The following is a 24,700-nucleotide window of genomic DNA, read 5'->3' as shown; positions in this document are numbered from 1 at the left end:
ACGTGAAAGCTGAAACTTCTGTCACCGAAACTCGCCACTGGCCCCTGAATGGCACAGAAACGCCTCGTCCCACCTTTTTTATCTACCTCAGGTGACGCCCAATCAGAGCAGGGCTCGTGGTCTCACCCAATGAGTATCGAAACTCGTGGACTCAGGTAGATCGCAGGTGTGTCGTAGTCCGGCACTGTGAAGAAGACTCGATCATCCGGGGCCAACTTTTGTGAAGTTGGTTAGAGTTATTAAATCTTAACAGCGCTGATATTCACGCCAGTTTGTATTACTGTGAGACTATTACTTAATTTTTGCACTATGAATTTAGTTTTTATCAGACAAGCTGGGACTCTGCTGTTTATTTGCATGATTTTAATTCTTCTGCATGGCTCCAGAGGCGAAATACCTTCTAAACCAATTGCAGCCACGATTTTGCCATCGGTTAAGCCTAATGATGGAGTCCAGACTTATGCAGAGGACCAGAAAAATAATTTACCCGTGTTTACAATGAATTATCCAAGAATCCAGATTCCCTTTGAAATTACTCTTTGGGTGCTGCTGGCTTCTTTTGCAAAAATTGGTGAGTAACAGTCCCATATGTGCCAACAGGTGTGGTTTCTCATCTTGCTGCTCACTGTGACCTTTTTTCCTCCTCTTTTCAGGTTTTCATGTGTACCACAAGATCACCATCTGGGTGCCTGAGTCGTGCCTTCTCATCAGCATCGGCCTGATAGTGGGCGCTATCATGCACTCTGTTCACGAGGAGCCCCCCGCTGTGCTCACCAGTAATGTCTTCTTCCTCTACATGCTGCCCCTAATTGTCCTGGAGTCAGGCTACTTCATGCCCACCAGGCCTTTCTTTGAGAACATTGGCACGGTTCGTTTCAAATCAGGCACCGTTTCTCTAACTCGGGTCAGCTTCCTGCTCAACTTTGACAGTTTTGTTGCTGTTTTCATGCAGGTGTTCTGGTTCGCCGTGGTGGGGACGCTGTGGAACAGCATTGGCATCGGCATCTCTCTGTTCGCCATATGCCAGATTCCGGCCTTTGGCGTGCAAGACATCAACCTCCAGGAGAACCTGCTTTTCTCTGCCATCATCTCGGCCGTGGACCCCGTGGCTGTGCTCAACGTGTTTGAGGACGTGTCTGTGAACGAGCAGCTCTACATCGTAGTGTTCGGAGAGTGCCTCTTCAATGATGCTGTCACTGTGGTGAGTGAGCGGACTGCTATTTGTTATTAAAACACTTGACTGTGAGCAAGGGGCAATTGCAAACTGTTCTTGTGTGTCAATTGTTTTGTTCCAGTGACAAATACACAGCCAGGTACCCAGCATGGCAGTGCAGTTTACTCTTCTGCATGTGCTCCACAAAGAGTATATATTTAGCATTTTACACTGATTTAAGAATATTTTTTGCTATTTCTCTCTATGTCACAGTCTCATACATGTAGTTTCCTGTGGAGACCATTTCAACCACCACCCACCATTTACAGACATGGTTAGGCATTTAATTTCATGACTATTACAATAAGCTCAGGTTTCATGAAATACTGGTCATATTTGTGTTTTCCCTTCTCTTCTCCGGGTTGCATGTATGAGGACAGAATGTGTGGGAGAGAACCGTCTGTGTGCTGGGAAGATTTCTAAACAGAAATTACTCAGGGAGGAAAAACTGAACTAAGGGAATGTTATACACATTAAACAAATGTGTCTATAAAGCACAATTCAGTCCGTTTGCTCAGATGCTGTCAAACCAGTTTCTGGTTGCAGTTACATTTGTTTGTGTGGGTTTGTCCACATGTAGTTTGTCCACAAACTCAGGGATTTAATAAACTCAGAGGAAAGACTCCCACAGCCATAAGAAGCAAACAAAACTTCATTTGCTGTTAATGTTTTCTCCCAAACAGAACAATAGTCTGACCTTGTTAATCTCAGAACTAATCTTTTACAGACAGGCCTACATGTGAGCCTCTTTGTTAGTGGTGGCTTTTCTATGTGCAAAGAATCGTTATTGTCTGTGTCTTGAACTGGATCTGATGGTCTAGCAGAACTTTTTCCACTTCATCTTGCATTTAAGTCGTTAATTATCTGCACACGATGATCCCTTTTTATCCAGTTTTGGTACACGTCATGCATTTAAAGTTTAAAGTACTCAGTTTTGCGAAATGCAGTGAAATGGTGTGGCTAAATACGCCATCGGGTTCATGCGAGTCGATGTTAGTCATGTGTTTTCATGTAGCAAAAGCTTCATACTGCCCAGGCAGGAATGGTAGATTAAGGAGGAACAAAGCTGGTTACTTTACCTAATGCACCTTTTCCATGACTCAGTCAGTATGTTTGGTGAAAATCTGATTATCAAGTTGCAAACAATGCAGAGTAAATATTTCCAGTAAATCACTCTTATCTGGAAAGGCGTCATTAGAGGCCACAGCGCCTGACACCACACCTGACCTCTGACTAGCATATGTGGGATATGGTGCATAGGTGCAAAAAAGAAAGAAAGTGTGCATATTTATTTATTAATTTTTTAGGTGTTGTACAACATGTTCAGCTTTGTTGCGGAAATGCCGGTGGTGGAGCCGGTGGATGTGTTCATTGGAGTGGCGAGGTTCTTCATTGTGGGGCTCGGTGGGATGGCATTTGGCATCCTGTTTGGCTTTGTGGCAGCCTTCACCACAAGATTCACCTCCAAGGTCCGAGAAATCGAGCCACTCTTCGTATTCATGTACAGCTACCTGGCCTATCTGGTGGCAGAGCTGTTTGCCATCTCATCCATCATGGCGTGAGTAGGTTTTATAACATTTACAGAATTAAAGAAAGAAAGAAGAATAACACAAAGTTTACCCAAATACTCCCCACAAACCCTCTGTGCCCATGTGCTTCTGCAGCATTATAACCTGTGCCCTCACCATGAAGTACTACGTCGAGGAAAACGTCTCGCAGCGTTCCTGCACGACCATCAGACACGTGATTAAGATGCTCGCCTCTATCTCGGAGACGCTCATCTTCTTCTTCTTAGGGGTCGTCACCATCACAACTGACCATGAGTGGAACTGGGGCTACATCCTCTTCACGCTGCTGTTTGCTTTTGTATGGAGAGGTCTGGGTAAGGAAATGACCGGCGTTATCTGTGTCGTGTTAAAGCTCAGGTATTTGTTTGACTGCAGTTATCTAGTGGAGCAAAGGCTGAGAGCTACTGCTGCTACATGTGCAAAGAAATGCAAGGAAGACAGAAAGTGCTGCTAAGAAAATAAGCTGTGAATGTAAAACTGACAGGTAATCTTTTAATGTTGAATCTAGCCAACCAATATTGAGCCCAGTATGTCTTCTCAGTCTGTTTTGGTTTCCACCAACAACCACCAAAACTTTGGTCAAAAACCGAGAGCTTAATGTTGTCAAAACGCTTGTTAAATCTGAAAGGAAATGTCCAGACTTCTCTGCTGATTTATCTCTACAAACAGTTTTTGGCAACATAATATAATACGCAGAGCAGCTTTAAACTTGTTGATAATGAAACCTCTGATATTTTCTTGCCTCTCCCTCTCAGGTATCTTGGTGTTGACTCAGATCATTAACCCTTTCCGCACCATCCCATTCAACATGAAAGATCAGTTTGGTCTCGCATATGGAGGTCTGCGAGGTGCAGTTTCTTTCGCACTTGCCTTCACGCTTCCTGATACCATTGGCCGCAAGCAGCTCTTTGTCACTGCCACCATTGCAGTTATCCTCTTCACCGTCTTTCTTCAGGTAAGGGAACATCTGTGTAGGTATATTTTTAAGTCTGTATGCTCTGAATAACTTGAATGAAGGTGTTATTTCTTTTGTCCCCGCAGTGGAATGAGATAGAAAATGATTTTTCCTTTAAAATCACATTTAGGAGTGAGACAGAATCTTGGTGAGCTGTTTGGTATCATTTATTTTTGTCCAGTTAAAAAACAAACAAACTGAGACCCGATTCAAAATTATATGTATTATATACACTGATAAACTCAAGCTTTTCTTTTCTAATCATATACACTGTTATCCTTAGAGAAGAAATACAGAACATTTATTGTATGATATATAAAATGCATGTATGCATCTGAACTTTTACCTTCCAAAAAAGACATTTTACAAAGTTCAACCTCATGGCTGCTAAAATGAGGGGAAATTACTTTGGTTCTAAACTGTGTCTCTTATACTTGTAATCAAAAGTTTACACACAGTCATTATGAGCATGAATGCCATTATAATTTTGGGCATTTATTGATTTCTTTGAACTCTTCTTTTTCCAGGGTGGAATGATTGTACAGCATATATCTTTATTGACTTAAACAAATAAACAATAAAAAGGATTGGCTGCACAAGTACATACACCTTCACTAATATTTAAATGCCCATTACAAAGTTGTACGTCGACCACTTTTGGTAGCCATCAACAATTCTAGCTGGATATTTGATCGCTCTTCTTGGCAGAGCTGGTAGAGATCATTTAAATTGTTGCACAGACCCGGCTTTTAAGTGTAGTCCACAAACTATCAATAGGGTTGAGGTCTGAGCTTTGAGGAGACTATTCCGGAAAGCCCGTTATCGATCCATCCAAAACCGGTTTTGATGTCTGTTTGGCGTCAAAGGAGCTTGCAAAGAAAAGCGTCTGGACTTCTTTAAGTTGCTTGAAGACGTTTCACCTCTCATCCGAGAAGCTTCTTCAGTTCTAAGGTCAAATGGTGGAGAGTCCCAGATATAAACCTAGTGGGAGAAACCCCCCACAGAGGGACAAAAGGACCCCTGATGATCCTCTAATCACCTGAGCCAAGGTGTGAAACTGGGTGTGGGTCCCAATCAGCCAGGGTTTCGGGTGAGTTCATTGTGAAACCTGGCCCCACCTTATCATGCGAATTCCTGAGATCAGATGGCCCAGGAAGTGAGTGGGCGTTAAGGCGTCTGGGAAGGGATCTCAAAACTGGATTATAGATGGCAGAGAGTTGGTGTCGTAAACCACCGCCTCTGTTCAAAGATGGTCGCTCACAGTGGACATAGATGGCTTCTTTCAGAGGTGAAATTGAGAGGTGAAACGTCTTCAAGTAACTTAAAGAAGTCCAGACGCTTTTCTTTGCAAGCTCCTTTGACTACGATGACCTGGATGACTGAGAACCTTCATAGACATGTCTGGCATCATTTTCCTGTTATGAAACCCAGTTGTGTCCAAGTTTCAACCATCTGTTGATTTGAGCTGAGGTTGAAGAATTTGGAGGTAGTCCTCCTTTCTTAGTCCAGCCACTTTGTGCAGTGAACCGGAACCACTGGCAGTGAAACAGCCCCAGAGCATGATGCTACCACCACCATGCTTGACAGCTAGTACAGTGTTCCTATGTTTGGAAGCCAGTGCTTTACTTGTCCAAACATGCCTCTTGTCACTGTGGCCAAACACTTGTCCAGGAGCCATTTGGCCTTCTGGAGGGATTTTTAACTATCAGTCAAACTTGAAGGTGTTGATTTTGGAGTAGGGGCTTTTTTTTAATCGGTCAGCACCCTCTCATTGTGTCTCAACGCAAAACTTCCTTCACTGTAGAGAGTGAAGCAGCCATTTTTTTACAGCCATTTTCATTTCATGGCAGGCTTGAGCCTCAGTGGTTGTTCCTGAACATCCTAATTAATTTCATCTCATCTGAGGATGACAGTTTGGGTCTTCTCCCAGACCTCGTCGAAGCTGTGACACATGTGAATAACTTGACTTAACTTTAATCTGCTGCTTTTTAGAAATGAGAGACGTTTCTAACTTGTAGCTGTAGCTACAACTACAAGTTGTAGTTAATAACTAATTTCTTGTTTTTCAAAGGGTGTGTATCCATGTATGGGTAACCCTGGAAAAAGAAATTATTAAAATCCCCAAATTACCATAACATTCATGTCTATGATGAGTATATGAACTTCTGACCACAACTGTATCTACAACTCTAGTGTTTGAAGTAATTTGTGTTTTTCTTTTTTCCCTCTTCCCCACAGGGCATCAGTATCCGACCTCTGATTGAGTTCATCAACGTCCGAAGAACAAACCGCAACCTTGAAACCATTAATGTAGAGATTCACTGCAGGGTAAGTCACAGACTGCATGCTTGTATCGGACAGTACATTTCTGCGCACGGTGCTGACAGATCGCGCTTTGCTCGCAGCTCATGGAGCATACAATGGCAGGCATAGAGGATCTCTGTGGGCAGTGGAGCCGCTTCTACTGGAAGGACAAGTAAGATTTTTTTGGCGTCGCGGTTTAATCTTTTGTCAGTAAATTAGCAGATATTGCTCATCAGATCTAATGAGTAGTGAATAATACTGTATGATTCACAGTAACAACAATAAAACAAACCCTCACAAACCCTCCTCATTCCTGCTTCTTGTTACCACTGTTCTTTTATGCCACAAACACTGTATGCGAAAGTTTGAGTCCATCTGATTTGCAAAAATTCTATATGTCAACTTGTTTTTACTATTGACTAATGCTTTCATGCATACTTAGCAACTGATCAGCAAAAAAGGGCTTTCTGAAGGTTATTCATATTAATACTTTATCTACAGTCTTTCAGGCAGTTCAGCAGGATGCTGATGTCAAACTGAGAATACATAATTAGGCATAATTATCTGCAACTGGCTGAAAATACAGTAACACAAATGTGTTGATGGGATGCTGAGAAAGTCCAGTAGCAGCACATATACAGATAAAACATACCTCATAATTCACAAAAGATTCTTTACATTACATGCCTACACAAATTTAGCGGTTTTGACAGTTTGACTGATATGCAAATTTCAAAGCTGAATGTTTTAAATAATAAAGCCGGTAATGCCTTATTTTTCTTGTTGTCCACAACTTGCATGAAAACACCAAAAACTATATAAAAACCGTCCGTGAAATTCTTCTTTCTCTCAATGTCAGGTTTATGAAGTTTAACAACAGAATCCTGCGTAAGATCCTCATCCGAGACAGCAGAGCAGAGTCCAGTATTGTGGCGCTCTATAAAAAGCTAGAGCTGCAGAATGCCATGGAAATCCTGGACACGGCGTCCGGAGACATCAGCGCTGCTCCTTCCATCGTCTCCCTCTCGTACGTATGACTTTTGCACTCATCACATCACTCTTCCTTCTACCTGTCAAGACCAAATGTAGAGCTACTAATGATTGCTTATTATTTTCTAAAATCAAGCGAGGAAAAGAAAAGCTCTTCTAAACTCCAGAAAAAGTTCCTGGCTGCTGACCTGAGGAACATCCACGACATCCTGTCCAAGAACATGTACAAGATCAGGGAGCGGGTAAGATGAAGAAAGGATCTTTGCTGTATGCTCTTTTTTTGGTTTCTGTTTAGTTTGTCTGTCACTGTGTCAGAAAGTAGCTGCGAATTTAATCAAATACTGCACTTAAATAGTTGATTTATGCTTGTGGTAGTTCTTCCACTTTCTTTTCACTTTGGAGCAAATGTTGTGCTTAATCTTTGCAACATTTTATTGAAATGACACTAAAGGCCTATACAATAAAAAAACTATACCTATAGTTAAACAATAAACTCATTAAAACAGCAAACTAGTTGGAAGCACCTGTCATATTTGACATGTTTGAGTGCTGAGCAGAAGGAGGTGAAGAACAGAAGAAGCTGTTTAAATTCCAGACAGGTTAATATAATATATAATGTATAAAAAGCTTCCTTTTTACAATAAAGCAATTTTTGTATCTTTGATTCATTTAATTACTTAATCTGAATTATTACATTTTGCTGATATACTTTTTGCAGTTTGAAATGTTAAGATCTGTACATGTCATTCATTTTTACATCAACGTTTCTTTAGTCTGAAGTTGGTGACGGATCTCTTCAGTAACGATGGAGCAATTTCCAGCTACACTGACATGAATAATACACAAAAACTATCACACCATAGTTTGATGTTAGCGGGGTTTTTTTTTTTTTAATATCAATGGTTATTTGTAGAAAATGTAATTTAATGTATAAGTTTGCCATTTGCGTTTTAAGCGTTGTCATTGTCAACTTTTGCCAGATGACGGCACATCTCAGAAGTGTGAAACTCGAACCTTTGTTTGTTTTGCATACATGGTAACGTAGTTCAGCATCAGCTTTGCACGTGCTCAACTGCTTAAAAACGATTAAAATCCCCGATAAAGATGACTAAAATAAAGCCACGTGCAGCTGCACCTCTTTGCATTTTACTTGAAAAACATGAAGTTTGAAAAATGTCCGTTAATTTGACACAAACGAGAAAAGCACCCCTCGATGTTGTTCTGTTTCTCATACCGACGATCCCACCAAGTGAAACTCGGTGCTGTTTTGCATAGCCACAGGCAGTGGCCAGCAGTACTTTTCCATTAGTGGCATGACATCGCCCTTTTAACAGACTCTTTGATGCTTTGATGGAGTTTCTTCTGTGGTTTCACAGTTTATCACATAGCTTTATCAATAGCTCCTTGTTTCAAGTCTTTTTTTCACATATAAAAATGCTAACTGTAAACCGTGTTGGCCTCTGGTGACATCATACAGGCCCATAATATTGTCATGCGACCTCTTTATAAAACACAGTGGTGACCTTTGGAGGGTTTTAAAGGCAGCTGTGTTTGTTTTTGGTTTAACTAATGGCTGCAGGTCAGAACCAGGGGTGGGTTTACTGCATGGAACAGGTTAATGTAGCAGTCCACATACAGACACCTACCCCTGCCTCAAACAGGTGTTTCCAGTTTTGGTGGCGTAACCTGAGCTTTAAACAATGCAGTCCCCACTAAGAGCGTCTGAACCGTCCATTCGTGGGAACCTCTGTTGTCCCAAGTCCCTGGCATTGACAGTGGTCATGGATTTTGTTTATGGAGTTTTTAAGTCTATGTCTTCACTGTGTGTTTTCCGTGTGTGGTTCTCTGACCTTCTGTTATTTGTAATTAGATAATTAATTTATGTATTTGGACTTAGACGGTGGCATACAGAGGAAAACATGCTCTGCCCAATGACAGCCAGACCAGAGAGATACTGATCAGGCGCCATGCCACCATTCGACGAAGCCTCCGACCTCGTAGTTGTCAGTCATCGGTAAGCTACCTTGCCCAATTTATTTGTATTATTTTAATTAATTATTTATTTTGTTGGGAGCGTGGGTTGGGATTTTCGGTACATCCCCGGGGTCTTAATTAGAAGTACTTTGGGCAAATAACAGTCACATTAAAAATGTTCTTTTTGAGCTGATTATCTCACACATGAAATTCAAACACTAGATTAAATGTTCTCACCACTTTTCATCAAGTTTTTTCCCCATTGTTATTCTTAGAACGTGCCCAGGACACACAAGTATTTCTCGCTTCCTGATGGAAAGAGTCTGGAGTCAAGATTTGATGCTGCGAGGTGGCACTACACAGGTAAACTGAGATTATCTTTGAAATCCCTTAACACAACCTTACCCTTCATATAAATGAGAATAAATGATGAAAACGTCACTTTCTTACAACGTTTGGAATTTTTCAACCTGATTCGAGCCTTAATTCATCAGAACTGAAATGAATTGTCTTTTCTCAGCAGTGTGCACAGAACAAATGAAGTGCTTTGTCGATAATTCATCTGAATCTTAGGAGCTGGACTCCCTTTACAATTTTGTCTGTATATGAAACCCCTGCACTACAAGCTGTTTTCATTTTCTTGTCTCACTCTTCCTTTTTCAGTTCATCTCCCTCTCATTAGTACACAGAGATCTGTCTGGCCTGGAAGCTGCCGCCAGTCCCCCTCCGAGACCTCCCCAAAACCGCTGCCTCGATTCTTGCTTATGCTATCTGCCATTATCTACTAGAAAGGGAGTCAAATATAAATGAGGACGTGGTCCATGCTAGTAAATTATCTCCCTGGTATCAGAAAACCACCCCCAAAACTATTAATAAGACTTTGTCAGTCTCATTAATGTCACAGTATGTGTCTCCTGAAAAAACAGAAACCCCCTCCCCAAAACAGAGCGATGTGCACATATAAGAATGAACCAAAAGGGAGAGCTTGTAGATATCAATCTACATTCAAGACAGCAGCTTGACAACTAGATTTTTTTATCACAGAAGCGTAACGTTCGTGGTTCAACAGCAGCTTCAAGAAGCTGTTCTTCAAAATGTCCAGTTTTTACCAGCAGGTTATGGCATGAAATTGAAAACAGGTTCAGGTTAGTTTGTTCTTGTGGTTAGATTTGTTCTGCAGCAAGCCATCCATCCTACCATGTACACTCTCAGTGCAAACACAACAGACAACAAATAAGCATAGTACAAAATACTGGAAACAACAACTAATAATAAGCATTGTGTAACCCACACAGTAACAAAGCTATAATTTGTCCATTCGACCAATGGCAGCTAGAACAAAGCACTTGTAATGCTCATTTGAATGATTTGTACCACTTTGTTGGTTTCTTGAGTGGCTGGTTTGTGTATTGCTAGAATTTGTAGGATGGCATCATTTCACCTTCCTTTCATAAAGGTAGGTTCAGTGGATCCTTTGCTAAAGGAAACGATTGAAAAGCACTGAAGCCTTTTTCCTTATGTTAGGGTTCAATTCAAGCAGCAAGGCTGGAGCTATAGTAGTTAAACATAACCATGTTGTCATAGTGAGCGTGTTAGTATGAGTGTACTTTACCATTTTATTTTTTGTTTTCAATCTCATCCCAGATGATCATGAGACCCTATCAGAAGTTGCCTACCCATCTCAACGCTCCCGGTTTGGCAAGCCCGCACGCTCCTCCTCCTCCAAAGCCATGATACCTCTGCACAGGCTGGGCACTCTGGAAGAAGTGCCATCTACTGATGTTCTGAATGAAGAGAGCAGCAGTACGGGGGAGGGTGTGTTCAGGACAAACTCCTCCTACAGTGATTCCCGCGTGCCTCGTCCTCGCCGCTTAAATTCCTCATTTGATGATAACAACAGTTCGGTGGACGATTTAAGAAATGTTCACGAAGAAGACGGCGCAGAGCAGGTGGGGCAGCGTCAGCCTTCGTCTCCAGCGCCAGGCTGGGTGGCTGAGCCCAGAGAGACCACGGCTCGAAACCCTCTGCTCAGGCGGCCTCAGTGGAACCCCAAGAAGAAATAAAAGTGGTGCAGCTGGACTGTCTCCACCTAATCAAGCAGCTGGAAGTTTCTGCTTATGACTGTAAGCTCAAATAACTTTAAAGACATTTAGAATAACATTGAAGGTGTCTTCATTACTCATTAGAGGTAAAACGGTCTTCAAAATGAGCCAAAATGGACTAACGCTTCAGTGTCACACTCCTCAGAAGCACAGTGAACTGTAGCAACTGTACTGTAAATAAACTGTGAGACTTTTTACACATGTACTTATTTTAACTAGTCTTAGAAAATAATTTTAAATGTCTTTTTTTTCTTCATGTGGGAGTTTTTAAATGTGGAAGGTGAGGTTAATTAAACTGTTATTATACATTTGCCCTTTGTGTAAATAGAATGTTTTTTGTATTTTATTGTCTGTCTTGTGTGATAGTTACATGACTGAAGATGTACATTTTGTGTGTATATAAATGTTTTTTAGTCAAACAAGCTGTTGCTGCGCAGTACAAAGTACTTTTTGAATGCCTGACAATGATAGTCCCTCTGGCCCAGCTGCTTTCCTTTATTCTGTAATAAATTTTCTTTGTTGAAAGTTCTTATAAGTTTTAAGGTTTGTGACACTGAATAAAATGATGTCAGATATTAAAAGTGAATGTTTTTAATATGGTTAAAAATACAATTCAGGAGACAGACACAAAAGTACAAACTGTTTATTTGCTGTAACAGTTTTTTGGGCCTTAGTGTGGCAGGTCCTTCATGGAGCCTAGAGATAAATGAGATAAATGTATAAGAGAGCGTTTCCGATTGTTCCAGAGAGGTGCACTATGAAGGACGTTCAACACAGCCAGGCTTTCTCTGAGTTAGCTGGCTTGACAAAACCTATGATGGCGGTTATTAACTTTGTCTGCCAAGTCGGACTTTCTGCTTCAGGCTCCGTGTGCAGTTACATAAAAAGGGGCGTTTCACATGTCACATGACACTCATCCCGCACAACAGGATCCCTGTGAGCGCCACCTACTCCAACCAGAAACGACATCAGATGATGACTGACTAGTGATGAACAATCTATAAACAATACCAACATGTAAAAGTGAAAGACAAGACAGGAAATGAATGCTGCAGAAAATCTGCTTATTTAGTGCAGAGAGTGGTAGAGTACACATTTTAATTCAAGTTAATTCTTTTAATATCGAGTGCACTCTCATTTCTAAAGTGATGGCTGCACGTTAGAACTGTGAAACTTTTCAGTTTATTGCTTGAACAGGTAACCTTGTTCTGTGTGCGTGAGAGAGTAAAAGAGGCTAAATAGATTAAAACCAAGTATAAAAAGGTTGACATTTTCTGCATCATGAATGCATGCACAGCGACATTGAGTTATGTGTTTCATCTCACTTCATATTACACCTCTCTGGCTCTGGTGATGCAAGTAAACAGGTGTTGAAAATAATATGTTATAAAACTTAAAAACAGTGAATAACAAATATGCATTTAAGCCTCTAATTAGGTAAATTAACAAATCTCTATTCTTTATGATCAGTCAAAGAGGAACATTAGATCAGATACTGCTATAACGACCATTTCGGATACTTTGCATTAGAATAAAAAACAAAAAAACCCATTGAGGTAAAATGTGTAAAAATCAAACTCATACCAAAAATGTAATAGCCTGCCTTTGACAGTCATCTTTTTAATTTTTATTTAATGAATTAAGTATTATTTCAATTAAATCACCCTCCTCTTCGGGCATGTAGTGCAGACCTGCTTTCATCAACTCCAGCTAAATTGCAGTGGTTACAAAACTTCATTAAAAACAAAGTCATAAAAATACAGTCATAATCCAGTAGTTTGTGCCCAAAGGTTGCTGTCAAACGTCAGCATTTTGCAGCAGTGTCTTCATTCCTACAGTGCACGTGACTTTTGATTCACCTGTCCCCGAGACGAAGACTTCAGTGCTGGTGTGATTGAAACGTCACAATATTTCCACCCTGTGATGTCATCGCACCAACAGAAGGGCTATCCTGTTTAAGAATAACACGTTCGAGTTGGCTTCACCGTTCCCTCGAGGAGTCTGCTGTTCATTGTCCCAGCTGGTCTCCTGCAATTAAGAGCACTTCTTTGTGATTTCAAAATTCATTTAGAGTTTCTGAGTTTGGCTGTTTTTGTCATCTCCCTCGCGTCCCATTTGGGAATTCTGATGAGTAGTAAAGCCACAGCTGCGAGGGCCAGCACCACTCCTAGACTTGGGGGGCCGCAAGGGCTGAACTCTTGCGCCAAACCAGACAGGAGAGGAGCCAGGATTCGACCCACAGCTGTAACTGACTGCCCGGCTCCAATCAGAGTCCCGCTGGCCTGGACCCCGCCCCTCTGCAGCTCCAAATCTGTGATACATGTCCGTCCGATAGTGGTAGAAATGGCAAAGAAGGTGGAGGTGAGCAGCACTTGCCAAACATTCGGCGCAGCAGCATAGAGGAAAATAAGCGTACAGGTGAGCACCGTCGAATGGAGCAGTAAAGCGGGCATGTTGTTCTTATACAGCTGCGTGACTGGCCCCACCAGGAACCCAGCCAGGGCCCCTAGAGTGCTGCTGTAGCTGATCAGGTAACCGGTCATTTTTGGTTTGAGTGAAAAGCGCTCCTCCATGGCCAGAGAAAAGTTACTGTAGTAGAGCATGATAGCTATGGCCATCAGAAGACGCACAAGGAAGAGGTCCCACATGTCAGATGAGGCCACTATGTGGATCCTGGAGCCTACTGAGGACAGCTGTTTCCAGACTGGCTGAAGAAAAGACACATCCCTCCACCTGAAACCACCTTGATGCTTTCCAGGAGATGTAGACTCTTGCTGCGTCTCTGCTGTCAGCAATGGGTGGTGGCTATTTGTATGAGAACCATTCTGTACAGATTTACTAAAGTGGTTTTCGTGATACCCTGCACTCGTGTCGTTTCTGCAGACAGTGTCATTACGGTCAGCCAGAGTCTCACTCTGTGGTATCATCCATACGAGGCCTGCAATGACAGACACGCTGTATTGACATACATTTTAATTTTTACCTTCATGAACTCAGTTTATTAATCTCATTTTCCAACTCACCAGCATTAATAATGAAGATGGCTGCACAAGTAAAAGAGGATGTATAAAAGCCTCCTTCATGCTCAGTTAGGTAGCCACCCACCACAGGGCCCAGGATGAAGCCCACGCTGGAGGCGGCATTGAAATGTCCCATCACTAGAGGGCGCTCTGAAGCAGACACCAGGTCAGACAGCAGAGCTCTGCAGATGGAGAGTGAGTGCTTGAACAACCCTGAAACAGAAGACACACTGAGAAGAGGCAGCAGAATAACAGTCTACTTAAAAGGCTCTCAAGCCACACAACTGTTAATACTTAATCTAAGATTAATTTATTAATCGGATTATATCTAATATAGGTAAGTGGACGTGATAAAATGTGCTGAAACCAAGGTGCAGAGAGCCCTGCCGTTTTCTAATGAAACTAAGCAAACAAAAAAAGCTGCTAAGCATTTATATTTCTGAGTATAAGGTAGGTTTGAGTTCATAACATGAAGCTTTAAAGCTTGGTCAGTGGAAGGATGCTGATAAATATCCTTCAATGCAGGACACTGGAGATTATATGAAGAAAAAAGCAAAACAAAACCTCAGGCATGTTATGTAGAGCTGTGAAAAAGTACTTCACCCCTTCCTGCCTCCTGCATATTTGTCACACTTACATGTTTCAGATCATCAAACACTAGAGGTGGGAATCACCATATATCCCACGATACGATATTATCACAACACTTAACGCACGATACGATATTATTGCAATTTTTAAAAATATTTTGCGATATTCAGATTCTGTACATAAAGGTAAACTTTATCAATATTCATTTTATCTAATATCAAAGTCTCACACTCAGTCTTTCTCTTATTTCAGTCAGTTTTATTGTTGACAAACTGAACGGTTTGTATTACTGTCTAGTCCAACTTAACTGAATGCAACCATCTGGTACAATTATAGCTATTCTGAACTATGCAATTTATGAAAACTGAAGAATTTGAAAGTAAAATAAAACAAAATATAATTTTACATTAAATAAAAAAGTTTTAAACTTAATTAAAATAAAACATGTCTTAAATTAAAATAAGTAAACTGTCATGTTTATTGCTGCCAAAAAAAGTTAAACACATTTGGACAGTGAAGGAATGTCAGGATTCTCGCTCAGAAAAAGGATCAACATGCTCTGAAGTCAGAGCACAAAAACCTTTTTTGTAACAAAATATCGATTTCTGCTGTCCCTGTATCGATACGTATTAGCAAACAAAATATCACGATACTACACAGTATCGATTTTTCCCCCACCCCTATCAAACACAGTTTAATATTAGACAAAAATAACCCCAGTAAATGTGAAATGCAGTTTTTATTCATTGAGGGAAAAAAGGTATGAGATAAATCCTTTTCTAAGGGATGGATATGTGACTTAGCTGATAAACACCAGTGATGCGCCCCTTTGAGGTTTCCGACTTACCCACAGGTATCCGTGCAAGTACAAACAAAGCGATGCTGGTGGACATCCCCAGCAGGCCGTAGCCTAGAGCGCTGAGCTGCAGGCAGGTCAGCAGAGAGTACCTCCGACCCACCACGTCGCTCCAGCTGCCCTGCCAATCGCACAGAGGAAATGAAACACAACCACAGAAAAAATGTAAACGTTTATAATTCCCGAACTCATTTTCAGCGGTGAGATGACGGATATTTCCACAGCCCTGCCAAACATCTGAAAAGAGGGAGTTGATGCTAAATTGCTCGAAGATTCATGACAAATACTGAAAAACCGAAACAAACAGAAAGCAGACAAAAATATACCAAATTAAATTCTGTTTCTGATCTCTGAATGTTAGTCTGAAAGATCAGCTGACTCGAGAAATATCCTAAAACGCTGCATTTCCTCCATCGAGGCTGTCACACAAGTCTTTATTAGATTCTCGCCCTCTCTCACACACGCATACAAGCATCTGATGAAATAACACAATTAGGGCCAGTTGAGATGGGTGGGATTATCATAGAGACCCAGCTGTTCACATATCCCTACATTTATCAGGAATCAGCCGGTCTGAATACAGGAACTAACAGATGACTCCTTATCTGTTTAATTTGTCCCATGACCCCTGAGAATTTAAACCAATTTCAAGACCTTTGGATGGGCAGGAAAGCTGCGTGTCCAACTTCAGATACGACGCTTATTGTGTGGCATTTGAATGTGGTTCTGATTTGATTTTTCATCATGGCACCCAAAGGACTGCACAGATAAAACAAAGTCTCTCCCCCAGTATTCAATTAGCAGTGGAGACAAAGGGTAAAAATCTATTTCTGTGTGTATATAAATCTGTACAACTGGGGCTAAGTAGGAGTGTCTTGTGTGTATGAAGGGATGGAGACTGGGTGCATTGTGTGACCTAAAACAGACAGTGTTTATTGTTTTCATGAAATTCCAGGGATGACAAAGAATGTCTCGACCAAAATGGTTGCAGAGTTAGTACTTACAACTATAGTGCTCGAGAAAAGCTGCAAGATCCCATATGTAGATCCTGCAACAGAAGATTTGCTCAAGTTTACATTTTAAATATAAAAAAACACAGAGCAGACATCGCACGCGCTGAGATCCAGTGATTCTAATGCCACTTTTTGCAGATACTAGACATAACTTCTTTTTTAAAAAACATAAGCAGACAGTGACACATGGGGAAATTTAGAAATATTGTGTCAGAGTTTTCCCCAGCATAGCGACTCTGAATCCAGTGATATCTGCAGCATAAATGGCACAGCGACATCACAGCTGTGCAGAGGAAGGCCCAGAGTCAGGGTAGGTCTTTACAGTAAATCACTCTGTATATACACTACTGCACTGGCAACTTTATTAGGTATGTCTACTTACTAGCAAATATGTAATCAGCCAAACTCATGGCAGCAACTCAAAGGCATGTAGACATGGTCAAGATGACCTGCTGAAGTTCAAACTGAGCACCAGAAAAGGTGATTTAAGTGACTTAGAATGTGGCAACTGTCTTGAGGGTTTACAGAGGATGGGCCGAAAAAGAAAATATCCAGTGAGCGGAAGTTCTTTGGGTGAAAATGTCTTTACACCCTGTCTGTCTGTCAGAGGAGAATAGCCAGACTGGTTCAACCTGATACTAAATAACCACTTGTTATAACCAAGTTATGCTGAAGAGCATTTCTGAAAGTATAAGACTTTAAGCGAACTTGAAGCGGTACCACTGCTGTCAGCTAAGAATAGAAAACCAGGGTAACATTTTGCACAGGTTCCTCAAAATTGGACAACAGTTCAGGTGGTGGTGGATAACACACCACGTCATGAAGTTCAAATCATCTAAAACTGGTTTCTTAAACATAGCAATGAGTTCAGTGCTCTCAAATGACCTCCACAGTCACCAGATCTGAATCCAATAGAGCACCTTTGTGGTGGAACAGGACATTCACAGCACAGATGTGCAGATTTTGGTGTATTGTGCCAAGACAGACCAAAATCTCTGAGGAATGTTTTCAGCTGCTGTTGAATCTGTGTCACGAAGAATTAAGGCACTTCTGAAGGGTAGTAGAAAAGTGCACCTATTATTATTCGGCTCATCTTTCAACAACACAAGGTCCTGACATACTGCTAAAAAACTATTATTCAATTGATGTATAACAATAAAAATAATCACAGAACATGGCACTGGGACATTCCCATATTATATTGTGCATACAGTGTGCAGAAGTGAGGATTAAACAATATATTATTGAGAGTGTTTGTTTGATTGTTTTGTCACTTGTAGTCTCCACAGCCTTCCAGTCTGCTGTAGATTTATTCACTTTTGTGTCACTGTAAGGTTGGTGCTTGCAGTACACCAGCTGCATAATTTAAACAAATGTATGTTATGTATTGCGGAAACAACATACCTACAATACCGGCCACAGTGGGACTTGCTCCAAGAGCCTTCACGTGATGGCTCAGCAGTGGGATGATCATGCTCACCCCAAACAAGTCCTGTAAAGAAATATGGAGGAACAAAGGTGGAATGAGGCTGACGGGAACATGCAAATCAAACATGGTGTCCAGCATACAGCAGGGAGAGTCTGTGGCCAGATTCAGCAGCCACGTAGAGTTGTTGCTCATCCTGTTTTTCCTGCACCGCTGAGATCAGAGCAGCTCTCCGAGCCAAAATCTTGATTGAAGTCACACAGCAGCTCATGCAGTGTTCCTGACCCAGTCCATTACAGAAATTACTTAACCTTCAGTAGCTTTACTGTGCCAGTGCTGCACAGTGCCAAATAAATCTGAGCTGACTGGATCCCTCTAGTCATCTCTAATTGGATGCTTGTTTAGCTAGGTATGACAAAGTTATTTCTCTAAGGCACAACTACAGGCGAGCTCTTAAAATAACAGCTTTAGAATGATCTAGACTTGTAGATCAACTTTGCATTACAGTACTGACAGCGATGCTTTGAAGAGGTAACGCCAAAAACATTAGGAAATACCTTCATCTTAATTTCTTTTAGTAGCCAAGCATTACAATGGTTATTATAAAAGGTCTTGTAGATACATGACAGCTGTCTCCAGCAAGGATTTCCAAGAGCACCACAGTCGTGCTGAGTCTAATGCTCTATAAACAGACTTTGGACCGACACTGTGCTTAATACATTCACATCCAGTCAAAGCAACTAAGTGCAGAAGCTCTAGAGTTTCCTTTCTTTGGGCTTCAAAAATTATAAACGTGGTGCAGAAGTTAATTTTTCAGTACGGGACAAATATGACGCGTAATAAGGGCTATTGTGAGAGTTTGATTCAGGTTAAAGAGCTCAGGTTTATTATTTGCATGTTGGAAAACTCATTTTAGCTTGCAACTTCCTTGAACTTTTCCCCTTTATTATTTGTATAAATAATAAATGTCTTAATGTATTCTATTTTTTTGCTAAAATAACAAAAAACAACAAGTAGGCATTATACAGAGTTTTAAATATGAAAAGGAAGGGATTAAAAAGCCCCAGCATGTTTTACATCATCATACCTGAGTTACGAAAGCATGACTAGGAAACAGCACACCTAAAAAAAACACCGAACTGAGTGGGGTCATCTCTCAGTGAGGCACTCACCATGAAGCCCACCACATAGATACATTTTATAATCCTCCTCCGTCTTCTGTCTTTCAGTAATAAAGTGCTACATTTCTGGTTGATCATCCTCCCGCTTTGACAGCACGGCTACAGCCAAGGCGGAAGCGCTCATCCGCTCTAACTATCCAAACAGAAGCGGTGGTCTCATAAGGACGGGGTGATCGCAAGCTTCCGGGTTTTATCTGTGTGAGAAAACGTGTCCGATGTGAAAGCTGGTTGTCTGTAAATAAGACTATCGAGTTTTCGGCCTACGATAAACTTGACTTTTTAAGTCTGGGTTCATTTAAGAGTTGCTGAACCGACGTGTTGGCTGGTCTGAAACACCTATAGATGGTATAACCCACTGACGTCACAAAATATGAGCTTTCCCCGTCATTTTCCCCAATAATTTGTGGAAAATCATAAAGCGTTTTTATTTATACCTGTTTAGAAAAAAGGTTTAGCCTTCATCTTAAATTATTTTAATTTGTTTTGCATTTGTTATTTTGTATATTTGTTATAGCTTCTAAAAAACTGCAGATATTTTCAGCACTGTAGATTGTAGTCTAACCCACCTAATGTTGTTACTTAACTCACAGCAACACTGCGTCTCGTATCGGATAGATAGTATTAACAGTGTCGTAGAGTTTTGTTGAAAGATGTTTAGACGTTATCAGAGAGGGAGGTTTACTTGTACGCCACCTGCTGGGGTTTCCAAAGCATTACAACAGACACTTCAGCAGAATTTAATTTAACGTTTAAAAAAATGTGAACGAGAGACCTATTGACCTATTAGACAACGTCTGGCCAGAATGAAGAAGCTAGCTGGTAAAGTATGCAATTCACTATATGTAGTCATTAAATTCAATGATGATTGAAACTTGACTATAACTTATTCAAGTTTCCTGTAATATTTGTAAGTGTGCTTGGATATTACTTTGGTAATTAAGCATTGTTAGTTGCTATATTTCCATATAACAACTTTGTTCCCACCTTATTACCTTATTATTAGAGTGCCACCAAAAAAATCCCTATAGATCCATGTACAGATAAATCTATATACATGTACATGGTTACATAACCTACAAACTTTTCTAGTACATTGTGCAAACATAGACTGGAAATTGTGCTCAGAGGCTTCCAAAACGTCAAAAAACACCCCCAAACCAAAACCAGTACATATATATCTATATATTTAGGTTTCAGACAAGAAATAATAATATCTGATAAAACTCTGATTTGAACTTTTGATCTTTTTGATGCTAACACACATACCGAACCTTTGAGTGAGTGTGGCCTGGATCACATCAGTGTGTAAATTAGACAGAGTCCCCTTATAGTTTTACTGCTAAATATTCCCCCCAGATGCTAAACCGGCACTTCCTCTCAACTCACACTGAGCATGAATACAACAAAATTATATTTCCGAAAACATCAGTGGAAGATACATTTTAACTTAAATTTTAGCACAGTTAAAAGAAGTAACCGTGTTATTTACTTTTACATTATTAAAGGCTGCATATATTTTTTATGATTCCAGTGTAATAGACAAAATGAGATCTGTATCAAAATGTCTAAAACGATGAAAAAAATAGTTGCTTTAAAGAGTTTGTGTGACCTCCTTTGTGTGATCGCTTCAATTTGTATAAAGTAATTTTTAACTTCCTATTGTGTCTTATTGCATGAGGTCTGGTTGGTAAAAGTCATTTTTATATAGATTATACTTGTATGAATCAACTGAAAATCAGCAAAGAAGTTGCATGAAAGGCTTCATTTACAGTAATTTGTAACACTCTGTTGGCGTTAGCCACTGTTGTGTGTGTTTATGTGTGTGTGAGTGTTGGGGGAGACTTTACTCCTCTTCTGTCCTTTCGGTCTCACCCTGCCCTGACATTCCTGTGCAGAGACTGGGTGTCCAATTGCCACCGGTTATTTTGGTGTTAATTCTTTCCCTTCATACTCTCCAAATGCTGCACACACTCTGCTCCATAGTAGAGTGAAGCAGCCGCTTAGAGCCAGAAACCAAAAATAGCACAGGGGTAGGGGGGTTCAGACCCCAGTGGAGGATCTAAAGGTGTCACATGGACAACTTTGTCGCCCCATAACACAGACAGAGAGACGGGAGTGGTGTTAAGGTCCAGCAGCCCAACAAAACCTAGCTGAACTTATCTCACTCGCTGGATATAACACATAACAAGAGGAGTGACTGGATCTGACTCAGCTTGTCACATGCACTAGTTGGAGGGGAAAGTCAGACTGAGTGTGGGCATCCTGTAACTAAGTGGCTGATCAGTCCTGGACCATGAAGCTTAGAGTGGCGTTGTTCTTCGCAGGGCTCTTTGGGGCGTTGGCAGCTGTGTTCATCCTTCTCTCTTTTGGAACCGATTACTGGCTGCTGGCTTCAGAGAGCTGCCAGTTAAGGCCTAATGGATCTGCTGGCCCAGGTGGCGTGACCATAAAGGTGAGTTTTTGACCTTAGAAGAGAGTCCGGTATAGTTTATTTTAAGCCGAAGATCAGGTATGTGTTCATAGCTTTTACTGTTTACATGTGAAGTCTGTGGAACCAAAGAGAAAAGAGTTGTTCTTCCTTTAAGACAAGAAATAAATCCAGCAGATTGTTGTTTTGCACCATATTTAACCTCTTAAAGGTGAACTGTGTATTTCCAGTCTATACAGGTTAATGGTGGATCTTTAAATTCAAATTTGATCAGTTGTTTCAATCAGTCTTTCAGTAGTAGGATTGCAGGGTGGAAAGGCATCCCCGTAGGACCTACTTGTGTAATAAGACACTGTTTAATGTGGCGTGTGTGCAGCTATGTAGTGATTGAGTCACCGAGTGTAACATTTGGCCCCCTATGATTGAAATACAAATACCAGCAGTCTCAGTTAGTGTATTAAATATCACCGACTAACAGCATACTTAAGTTTTCAGGGTTGGCACTGTTGCTGGAATCAAGACATGATGGCAACACAATAAAACCAACATGTTTATATATACAGATATAGCTGCCCTGTATGTCAGCTATTTGGCCTTCTGGCAACTCCAACCTTTCAGCCTGGATCACTTTCCTTATTTTTGCAATCATTTGGCCACACACTCACTCTGCATGACATCCCTATGTCCTTGCTTTAGAGCCTGGTGAGTTGGATCAGTGAGTCATTATCTCACTCATTCATGGCATATCCAGCTTGATGTCATCCATGTTGAGGAGGTGGTTCGTGGTTATATCCGTATCCACTCTGGCGGTGAGCTGGTCCAGGGGGTAGAGTGCAGTGAGTGTTTCTCACTCGTTAGACTTGTTTGTGAGGTATCACACACCTTATTTTGTGTGACAGTTTGTGTCAGTGTGCTTGTGATAGCGTCTGATGCCTATAATTGTATTTTGACACCTCTGATTTATCATCACCTGCCTGTGGAAACTTAAAGCTTTGAGTGAGAACCTTCTGCTTTCCTTTAAAAATTGCAGAAAAATAAAATGTTTCAAATGTTTTGTAAGGCTAATTTTAAAGCCTGGCTGGACATGGCTGATGTCATGAAGCCTGAAGCCTCAAGATTCTTCCCAGCTCCACTTTCATTTCCCTGAGAGCCATTCAGTGAGCATCAGTGAAGAGCTTGGTCTGTTGGCCTCTACACACATTTGGCACCAATTCAGTTTTATTTATATAACCCCAAATCACAATAACAGTCACCTTAAGCAGCTTCATATTGTACAGTAAAGACCCCAGACCCTAGAAGCCCAGCTAAGTGCGCTTGCTGGGCTTGACCCTTGATCCTTGACCCTAAATATATTAACCATTCTGTAACACTTTGGCAGCAGTCTGAGCACCTGCCTCACATAATTTTGACACATCTCTTATATACTTTAATCCATCAGCTAACAAAATGGCGTGCATACATATCTGTCCCATATTTGTAAAACCCAAATGGTAAAATGGATGATAGCTTTTCCACTCTTATTGAGCACTCAAAGCATATTTTATTACCCAGTCACACACATATTCATCAAGCACTTCTTTATTCTATGCCTAAACTCCATGGAGCGATTCAGGGTTTGGTATCTTGCCCAAGAATACTTTAATATGCAGGCCGGAGGAGCTGGGGATCAAACCACCGACCTTCTCACTGGCAGACCTCCCACTCTACCTGCTGAGCCTCAGTCATCCACTCCCCACTTTATTGTTCTTCTCCATTTCAGCCTGGAGATGTGGTGCTGGAGGGCAAGGGCAGTAGTGATGTCACTCTATACCACGAGGGTTTTTTCTGGAGGTGTTCCTTTAAAGGCGACATGGAGGATGACGACCTGCTGAAGAGACTCTGGTTCAGTAAGTAAGACTTTATATTGCTTTATTTTGAATTTGATTAAAGTTCATGTCTAATGTGCTATATGCACTATTTGTAAAACCTTTCAACATCCAACAGTTTCCCTGTGACCAGTTTAGGGGTTTAGGGTTACAGTGACATCCACACACTTTTTTGTGGTGCGTTTTTCCTCTTCGGTACACAGAGATTTGATCTGAAAACTTCTTGCTTAATAAATTTCGGCCGCTCTTCCACTTTCTTCACTCCCAAAAATGAATTCATAGACAGAAATGTCCAGTAATTTAATGCCTTTGTTTATGGTGTTTTTGTTTTTCATATTTAGAATTATTTTGACCCCCAAAAAAGTCTGACCTTGTGAATGTGAACTGGGTAGTTGTGCATAAAAATGACTAGAAATACGAGAGAGGAGATTTCAATTGTATTTCTATTGTTATTTTAAAATTATGAATAGGGCTAGTGAGCCTGTCACATCCATGACACCAAACAGAACCCTGGGCTTTAATTAGTCCTGCTGAGACAATCCTTTGCAGGTAAAAGGCAAAATGTAAAGACAATGTGAGCACAAAAAAGAAAAACCAAAAGCTTGAGGTAAAACAGAGAATACACTGGGGGAAAACACACACTGTAAATGGGGACCCCCCCCCCCTCCCAAAATGGTAACAATTCACATGACTAAATAAGAATTAAAAGAATAATAACCCAAGATATTGGCTCGAATGAAACCAACACAAGTGTTCAAAACACAAGAATCTGAACGTTAGAAATTAGACTAGGATACAGAAAAAGCATGAGCAGTTCCACGGATCATGACAGCAGAGTGAAAAAAATGAGGACACACAAACAAGAAAGATATTCTTGCATTTTTCTTCTGAAACTGATGCTTGTTTAAGTGCAGTAAATTGCTCCCCTCAGATGTTCTGCTGCCACCATCACATGACAGCTCTACGACGCAGTTTTTAACATGCTGCTGCTATGGCTGTTAATATTGTATGACAGCATAGCCGTAGAAGCCCTTTCATGTGACTGTTTTAAGGCCATGCCATGTGATGTTATTCGGTTGTTTTGTCAGGTGATTTTGTGTCATCTTTTTTTTTCTAATGGCGACTTTGAATGGTGAGCCATTGTCAGGAATAGCCTCCAGAAAGAAAAGGGCCTCGTGACGATCTGTGGAATTTCATGTGTTGGGAGCAAAGAG

General features: G+C 40.9%; 3 protein-coding genes across 4 annotated transcripts in view; 2 read left to right on the top strand and 1 right to left on the bottom strand.

Moving 5' to 3' along the window:
• Positions 1-309: 309 nt before the first annotated feature.
• Positions 310-11,067, top strand: slc9a2 (solute carrier family 9 member 2). Its single transcript, XM_013911009.1, has 13 exons — positions 310-571; positions 654-868; positions 953-1,201; positions 2,521-2,771; positions 2,878-3,095; positions 3,537-3,736; positions 5,975-6,064; positions 6,142-6,212; positions 6,900-7,067; positions 7,167-7,272; positions 8,928-9,044; positions 9,280-9,367; positions 10,649-11,067. Exons 1-13 carry the CDS (start codon positions 310-312, stop codon positions 11,065-11,067), a joined length of 2,454 nt encoding a protein of 817 aa, XP_013766463.1.
• A 1,629-nt stretch (positions 11,068-12,696) lies between these two features.
• mfsd9 (major facilitator superfamily domain containing 9) lies at positions 12,697-19,330 on the bottom strand. 2 transcript variants are annotated; one of them, XM_005733922.1, is made up of 6 exons: positions 19,185-19,330; positions 17,991-18,078; positions 16,578-16,621; positions 15,565-15,694; positions 14,130-14,339; positions 12,697-14,044 (listed from the first exon to the last, which is right to left on the bottom strand). In XM_005733922.1, the coding sequence occupies exons 1-6, from the start codon at positions 19,269-19,271 to the stop codon at positions 13,170-13,172; spliced, it is 1,434 nt and encodes a 477-aa protein (XP_005733979.1). In that variant the 5' UTR covers positions 19,272-19,330; the 3' UTR covers positions 12,697-13,169. The 2 variants fall into 2 exon arrangements, with proteins under 2 accessions (XP_005733979.1, XP_005733980.1); XM_005733923.1 differs by having other exon boundaries at positions 14,130-14,308; positions 19,185-19,267.
• Positions 19,331-21,202: 1,872 nt separating this feature from the next.
• The window catches only part of tmem182a (transmembrane protein 182a), a 5,938-nt gene continuing 2,440 nt past the window's right edge, over positions 21,203-24,700 (top strand). The window contains exons 1-2 of the mRNA XM_005733921.2: positions 21,203-21,645; positions 23,381-23,507. Of these exons, the coding sequence (XP_005733978.1) occupies positions 21,487-21,645; positions 23,381-23,507 (286 nt within the window). The 5' untranslated portion in view covers positions 21,203-21,486. The remainder of the gene's footprint in view (positions 21,646-23,380; positions 23,508-24,700) is intronic.

This window comes from Pundamilia nyererei, unplaced genomic scaffold (assembly GCF_000239375.1).
Source record: "Pundamilia nyererei isolate P.nyererei 1_Seehausen unplaced genomic scaffold, PunNye1.0 scaffold00055, whole genome shotgun sequence".
Classification (NCBI taxonomy): domain Eukaryota; kingdom Metazoa; phylum Chordata; class Actinopteri; order Cichliformes; family Cichlidae; genus Pundamilia; species Pundamilia nyererei.
This window is presented reverse-complemented; position numbering and strand designations above follow the sequence as displayed.